The 7,357-nt window shown below is 32.2% G+C and overlaps 1 protein-coding gene across 3 annotated transcripts; it reads left to right on the forward strand.

The window, feature by feature from the left end:
• The first annotated feature begins 2,912 nt into the window (after positions 1-2,912).
• On the forward strand, positions 2,913-6,666 carry LOC105774434 (SHUGOSHIN 1). Of its 3 annotated transcripts, none has more exons than XM_012596924.2 (12): positions 2,918-3,089; positions 3,655-3,833; positions 3,942-3,979; positions 4,100-4,208; positions 4,324-4,347; positions 4,450-4,512; positions 4,726-4,894; positions 4,980-5,031; positions 5,133-5,309; positions 5,435-5,611; positions 5,738-5,911; positions 6,026-6,666. In XM_012596924.2, exons 1-12 carry the CDS (start codon positions 3,044-3,046, stop codon positions 6,336-6,338), a joined length of 1,521 nt encoding a protein of 506 aa, XP_012452378.1. In that variant the 5' UTR covers positions 2,918-3,043; the 3' UTR covers positions 6,339-6,666. The 3 variants fall into 3 exon arrangements, with proteins under 3 accessions (XP_012452386.1, XP_012452378.1, XP_052488784.1); XM_052632824.1 differs by having other exon boundaries at positions 5,136-5,309; XM_012596932.2 differs by lacking the exon at positions 5,435-5,611 and having other exon boundaries at positions 2,913-3,089.
• The last annotated feature ends 691 nt before the right edge of the window (positions 6,667-7,357 follow it).

A 7,357-nucleotide genomic window follows, 5' to 3' on the forward strand; every position in this document is an offset into this window, starting at 1 on the left:
CGGTCACAGGTTCAAGCATAATTGGGGGCCAATTGACAGTCGTTATGTGATCACGAGTTCAAGCTTTTCGGATACCCATAAATGATGTATTATATAATCATATATAAGATTAATGTCATAATCATAAGAAAAACAAAGGGTTTTTCGATGCAATTAGCGTAATTTTTTTCTCTATTTCTAAGCGGCCAGTATCTTTAACATTTTATTTTTATCAGAGCAAAAATACTTAAAAAATAAACAAAAATTATAAGTTGTGAATTAGAAGTCGTCAGGTAGCAAATCCAAGCGAAAACACCTAAATATATAAAAAAAAGGTTATAAAAAATAAATATAAAAAATTATAGAAATAGTAAAAATATTATAAAAATACTTTTCAGTCCCTTGAATATAGAGGTGTCCATGGGCGGGCAGCCCATAAAAATTTCAACCGACTTACTAGGCCGGGCCGAAATATGGGCACGAGATTTTGCCTGAGCCCGCCCGAGGAAAAATAAAGGCCGAGCCGGCCCGGTCCGCCCGTTTTAATTAAAATTATTTTTAATAAAATTAAAACTAATTGTTATTAAAATTAGTTGTTGCTTGTTAGTAAAATTATCAAATTATTAATTGTTAATTGTATTAATTGTTGTAATAAAATCTAACATTTGATTAATAAAATTATCAAATTATTAATTGTATTAATTGTATTAATTGTTATAACAAAATCTAACTAGTAAATCTAACATTTGATTAGTAAAACAAACTTGATGTTTTATTATTTTTATTTTGTAACATATTTCATTAAAATAATAACTAATGGAAATCATTAAATGATTTCTTTTATAATGAATTGACATTTAATATGTATTATTAAACATATACAATACATGGGTTTATTTATTCCATTTCTATTTCTATTTTGATATTTCTATCCAAGGTTGATAATTGATCCTTGAAACTAATGGCCCAAGATGTCTATATCACACTTTTAAGATATATATGCTAAATTTTAAATTTTACAAACAATTTATACTGGTAAAGGTATTCTTCCAACATATCATATCACCTTAAAATTTTAAAATGCACCTACCATGTGCACAAGTTAAGAAGAATTGTCAGTTTATGATCATGGGCATACATGAATTCAATTAGATTTTCAATTTTCATCAAACCCTACACTGCAAGTAATTGAAGTATGTGAGACATAAGTCATGAGACAAGAAATAACACTTTATTTTAAGTGGTGAAATGAAATGGAAATTACACGACTTCAATGCACCTACTTGCTTTAAAGAATGTCATTGTATATACCAACAATGTATATATCACAGAATAAGAATCAAGAGCTAATGAAGTTAGATTTATTGTTTTCTTATCCCTCTTTTATTGAAAATAGAAACACTAAACTATTATATTTCTTTTATAATGAAAGTAAAGTATTAAAATAAAAAATTATTATATTTTAAAAATAAAAAAAATATATATTTAATATATTTTCGGGCCGGGCCGGGCCCGGACCAAAAATTGTGCCCGAGGCCCGGCCCGTTTTTTAAACGGGCCTAAATTTTTGCCCAAGCCCATATTCCGGGCCTATATTTTTACCCAAATCCTCTCATATTTCGAGCAGGCCTTCGGGTCGGGCCGGGCCGCCCGGCCCATGGACAGGTGTACTTGAATAGTGGCACCATCAACATTGTCCCCTCTACCAAGACCAGCACAACGTTCAGTGCACCATTATGGCATCACCCAAAGCCTTGTGCAGTCAAAAATTCCTGCACTCAAAGCCCCCTGCAGCTAAAGTCCACTACAACCAAAGCCCCTTGCAGTCGAAAATTTGAAGAGTTTGATTAGTTATAATTTTTATAAATCTTATTATTTTTCTAGTATTTTACAAGTTTTTACAATTCATGTGATTTTTTAATTTTTTAAGTGTATTAACTTAGATGTGCCATGTGGTGGATTTTGATTAGTTATAGGAAGTGCTTGGAGTTATAATAAATTTGAATGAGCGGTGTATTTATCTGCAGTTATAAAAATAATAATTGCGGTGAGATTAAATACTATAAAATGAGATAAAAAAATAAACTAAATGCACCGCACGACACATCCCATCCAAACCCACACTTATCTTAGAGTAAATTATCTAATGGAAATAAACTTTTAAGTCTTGAATCGTGGTGCAAAAATCTTTTAAGTATCAAATAAAAAAAATATTAGAAAGCAAATGATAGATTAAGCCTATTTTTTGTTATTAGTTTACGTTTTAACAAAATTTTAATAATATTAATTATGGGGTAAATCACACTCAAGGTTAGTAGATTATTAGTAAATTTATATTTTTATCACTCAACTTTAAAAAATTATAAAATGGTCATTAAACTATTCAAATATTTTCATTTAAGTCACTAGTCTATTGAAATTGCTGCTGCATGACCTTCTCTATTCGCATCATCTGCCTCAATCAAAAGCTCTCATTCCCTTTATCTCCTATAATTAAGTTTTTTTTCCATGAAATAACTATGAACATCACAAATCAGTGAACCAAAATTCAAATAATTGTCTTTTCCAATCATCGGCATTGACTGTCAAATTGGCTTAGATCTAATGTATATTCTTTTACTCATTGATTGATGAATATTGATCTGTTGTATCAATCATCAAATTATTGTTTGGAGCTCACTACCTGGATTTTATTTTTAAAAAAATTAACAGCTTGATGAATTAAATAAAAAATTTGAATACTTTAGTGACTTAAATGAAAACTTTTGAATAGTTTAATGACCATTTTGTAACTTTTTAAAATTGAGTGACCAAAACATAAACTTACTAATAGTTTAGTGACTTTAGCTGTATTTTACCCTAAATTATTTTAATTTTTTTTGAAATAGGTTCGGTTTTAGGCTTGGAAAGCCGTTAAGCGACTCAAATCTGAATTTGAACCTCCACACAGTTTTACCATAATACCCTTTATATTCCCTTTCTCACTTTCCCTCCCATATTCAATCAAGAGGCAGAGAGATTTAGGGTTTGATTTTGAGAGTAAGGTTTTAGCTCATTCTTTGCTATGGAAAATTTAACAACACTCGACACTGGAACCGCCGACGTTGCAGGTACTTCGATTACCTTAAAATACCTCTCAATTTCTTGATTTTCCCCCTGAATTTTATTGGGTTTTTTAAAATTTGTTTAAAAAATAATAATAAATTTTAACCAAATTTTAAAAGCATTACTTTCCCCCTCGAAAGGTGAATTCACTGAATCTTTCTAATCATTTTATTTTTTTATTTTTGTTAATTTTTTTCTTCTAATCTTAAATCTGAGAAGATTCGAATTGGGATTGTAATGTTTTCATGAATTAGGTCGAGGAACGAACCCTAATCCTAAATAGTAATTTTATCTGCATAATGTTAGTTGAATAAAATGGATAGTTTATTTATTTACATTTTGGATTTGGTAAATTGGTTAGTGAGACTATAATATAGTTTAGTTTGATGCTGGAGAAATGCCGGAAAGTTGAAGTTTGATTTGCTGCTGATACACCTGTTTAGTTTGATTTCTATGAGCTGATGTAGAGGTTAGGAAGAATTTTTTTTGTTCACCATTGAATGGAAGATTGGTTGTTCTTTTTTAACATGATTAACTTAATTTCAGCTTAAAAATCTGTTCGGATTTCAGGTGATAAATTGAAAGGGGAGATTAAGGAAAATAGATGCTCAATGGGTAATATGTCAAGGAAAGGGCTTACTGACATATCCAACTTACAGCAGCAACCTAAATTGTTAAACCAAGGTGCAAAGCTGCTGTTGCAAACTGCTTCACTCGGGACTAAAGATTACATTGACAAACTTCAACAGGTATGCTTTGAATATCAATTAACTCACCTTTCTTTGTTTTTATTTTCACCCCATCATTTGTTTATGTGTGCCTTTATCTTATTGAGGTTTTTATTGAATCTGCCTCAGGAAAATATGATGCTGATGAAAGTTCTTGCAGATCGAAAGTATTCTCTATGATTGATTTTATTTTATTTCTTTTCCTTCCCTTTCTAACCATTGCTTGCTGTTATTTGTGTTTGGATGACTTTCTTTTTTATGGTTGTGTTTTTCTTAATTTTGGCCAGTAAAGTCATTGAATTGAGTGGAATTGAGTTACAAAAGCTGAGAATCAATTTGGAGAAGTTTCAGCAACAGAACATGGTACTTGCCCAAGCAAACAGCCAGATGTTAGCGGTACCTTAGTACTTCTTTGTAACTGTCTGTTTCTCAGTTTATAACTCTTAGGGGCATACTTTTAATGATATTATGATCTTCTGGTAAGGCTGATGTCTTACTTTGGGTTTTGCAGGAACTTAATTCAAGCAAAGATAGGGTAAGTTTTCAGAACATTAAGTTTCATGAACTTCATCTTGCTTACTGCTTTTGTGCAACTGTATATTTTTGGGACTTGACCATTGAGTTCTTTTGTTTTCAGTTAAAAGCCCTTAAGCATGAGCTGGGATGTAAAAATGCTCTGCTTAAAGCTATTAAATTGGAGGTATTTTTATTTTGCAATAATCTACTCATCTAAGTGCACAATAGTCAGGTCTAAATTAGATTCCATTGCTGTTTATCAAATCCTTTGACACCTGCAGAACATCCGGAAACGAAGCATTAAATAGAATAATTTACAGCATCTGTATTGATTTTCTTTTCTTATGTTTTACCAATGTAACATGTTATTCACACATTCTTTTCCCATGGTTTGAAGCTAGGAACAAACAAGTGTGGCAAGGCAGGTGAATCACATGATGAAGAAGATGGCGAAAATAAACCTTGTAATATGAACGGGTGTGGCGAGACAGGTGAATCTCTTAAAGGAGAAGATGAAGAGAATAAACCGTGTAATATGACCAGAAAGAGACAATCGTACGATCTTGGTAACTTGCTTGACAGAAATTTTAGTTGAAATTATTAATGTTGTTCATCATACCATCGTCATTTATCATTCGCATGCTGCTTCAGGTCCTTGTAATATTAAACCAGTCCAAGGCAAAGAGGGGGTCAAGAACAAAAGGTTTTTGTACATTTTTATTGCTTTGTGCAAATTAGTTTTCTAATAACTTTAGTGCTTCCCAATGAAAAAGGAAAATTATGGTTTCTTTTATGTTTCCTTAGCAGGATGTATGCAAAAAGGCAATCTGCTAGGCATAAAACCCAAGCAGAAACAACTGAATATGTAATTGAGGTAGATGATACAAAATCTTTTGATTCTACCTGTGATGATAAGGTCCATGAGAGTGGCCCTTCTGATATCAAACCAGTCCAAGCCAAGGAGGGGATTGACAACAAAAGGTTTTTGTACATTTCTTATTGCTTAGTGCAAATTATTTTCAATAACAGTGTAGTCTTTAACTTTTTTGTTTGAAAACTTCAGTGACAGAGTAAAATTCATGGTTTCTTTTATGTTTTGGTTGCAGGGTTTGTTCAAGAAGGCAATCTGCTAGGTTTAAAGCCCAAGAACCTGAAACTACTGAATATATGTTCGAGGTAGATGATACAAAATCTTTTGATTCTACCCGTGATGATAACGTCCATGGGAGTGGCCCTTCTGATATCAAACCAGTCCAAACCAAGGAGGGGATTGACAACAAAAGGTTTTTGTACATTTCTTATTGCTTAGTGCAAATTATTTTCAATAACAGTGTAGTCTTTTAACTTTTTTGTTTGAAAACTTCAGTGACAGGAAAATTCATGGGTTTTTTTTTATGTTTTGGTTGCAGGGTTTGTTTAAAAAGGCAATCTGCTAGGTTTAAAGCCCAAGAACCTGAAACTACTGAATATATGTGCGAGGTAGATGCAAAATCTTTTGCTCCTATCTGTGATGATAAGGTGTGTAAAAGTGGCCCTTCTGATAGTAAATCCGCCCAAGGCAACGAAAGGGGTGACAGCAAAAGGTTTTCTACATTTTCTATTGCTTTGTGCTAATTAAGTTTCTGATTAGATTGTTTTATTTGAAAACTTAACAACCGTGGATTTATGTGGGTTGTTTTAATGTTCATATCTTACAGGGTATGCTTAAGAAGGCAATCTGCTAAGATTAGAGCACAAGAACCAGAAATGAGCGTAGATGTGTCTGACGTAGATGATGTGAGGTGTCTTTTTTCATCTACCAGTGATGATAAGGTGCATGAAAGTGGCCAACTATCTTCCGATTCATCAGTGAAAAGCGAACAGGAAGAAGGAAATACGAGTATGTCCACCAGAAGTGAAGCTCAAGAACTTAGAAGGGTGTCTGTGGGAAGGCCTTTACGCCGAGCAGTGGAGAAGGTCCAATCCTACAAGGAAATGAAGCTTAATGTGAAGATGCGCAGAGAAGTGTGAGTGAGTTCGTTCTCTTAGCATCGTTCTAATAAGCTTTGAGTTGCATCTAATTTCTGTGTTACCACAACGCTGTATAATATATGTTGTGCCTTTTTCTTTTTCTTGACATGCCTAACCCAATGCATCTACCATGTATGACTGTTGGAAATGCCTGAATTCCAAGTAGTTTTGTAAGATTTTTGATCCATTTGCTGGTCGAATGTGGAATATTTCTGTGGGAATTTTCATAAGAGAATTCGCCTCTAGTTCACACAACTCTTATCAATTCCCAATCTTTTTAATTCTGTTATTTGAGTTTCGAGATCTATTTTTGTCTTTTACTTTTCAATGTACTCTTAACTTAATAATGGAGGGGGGGGGGGGGGCAAACCCGAATTTTACCTCATTATCTAATTTATCTTTGATGGACTTCACCTGAATTCCATTGGCTGAGCTTAACTGAATTCTAATAAAACCCAAGTAAAATTCAATAGATGGTTCGATCCTCACCCTAGATATAGAGTAGCTTTAAAATTCGTGGCCAACGTTTACCTCTTAATAGATTTACAAAATGCGAATGATTAGTTATTGAGCTTGCTTCGGTAAATATATTGAGAAAAAGAAAAAATAGAGTATAATATTTGTTGAAGGTGTCTAACATAAATATGCTCAAAATTCTTAAAATGTTTTTTTCTTAATGTTTTGATGAATCTATTTCAATGCCTATATATCATATATATTGAATTGTTTTCAGATTTTTTCCACCTTTTATTAATTGGTGACTTGACATTTTAAGGAAAAAAACATAAATTCTGCCGCATTTTCTTTCATATAAATCAAAATTAAAAATAATTAATAAAATAAGTCAAATGGTAATTTATTTTCTAAAAGTAATTTAAAAATAAAAAATCGTCTCTAAAAATAAAACATATGAAGACGCAAATAGTAGGCGATTTGAGAACCTACTCTCATCGTCTACTCTAATTGCTATCTTCATATGTTGCCGACTTTTGCCAATGAATTTATTTTCTTACACTTTT

This window comes from Gossypium raimondii, chromosome 6, assembly GCF_025698545.1.
Source record: "Gossypium raimondii isolate GPD5lz chromosome 6, ASM2569854v1, whole genome shotgun sequence".
NCBI classification, from domain to species: domain Eukaryota; kingdom Viridiplantae; phylum Streptophyta; class Magnoliopsida; order Malvales; family Malvaceae; genus Gossypium; species Gossypium raimondii.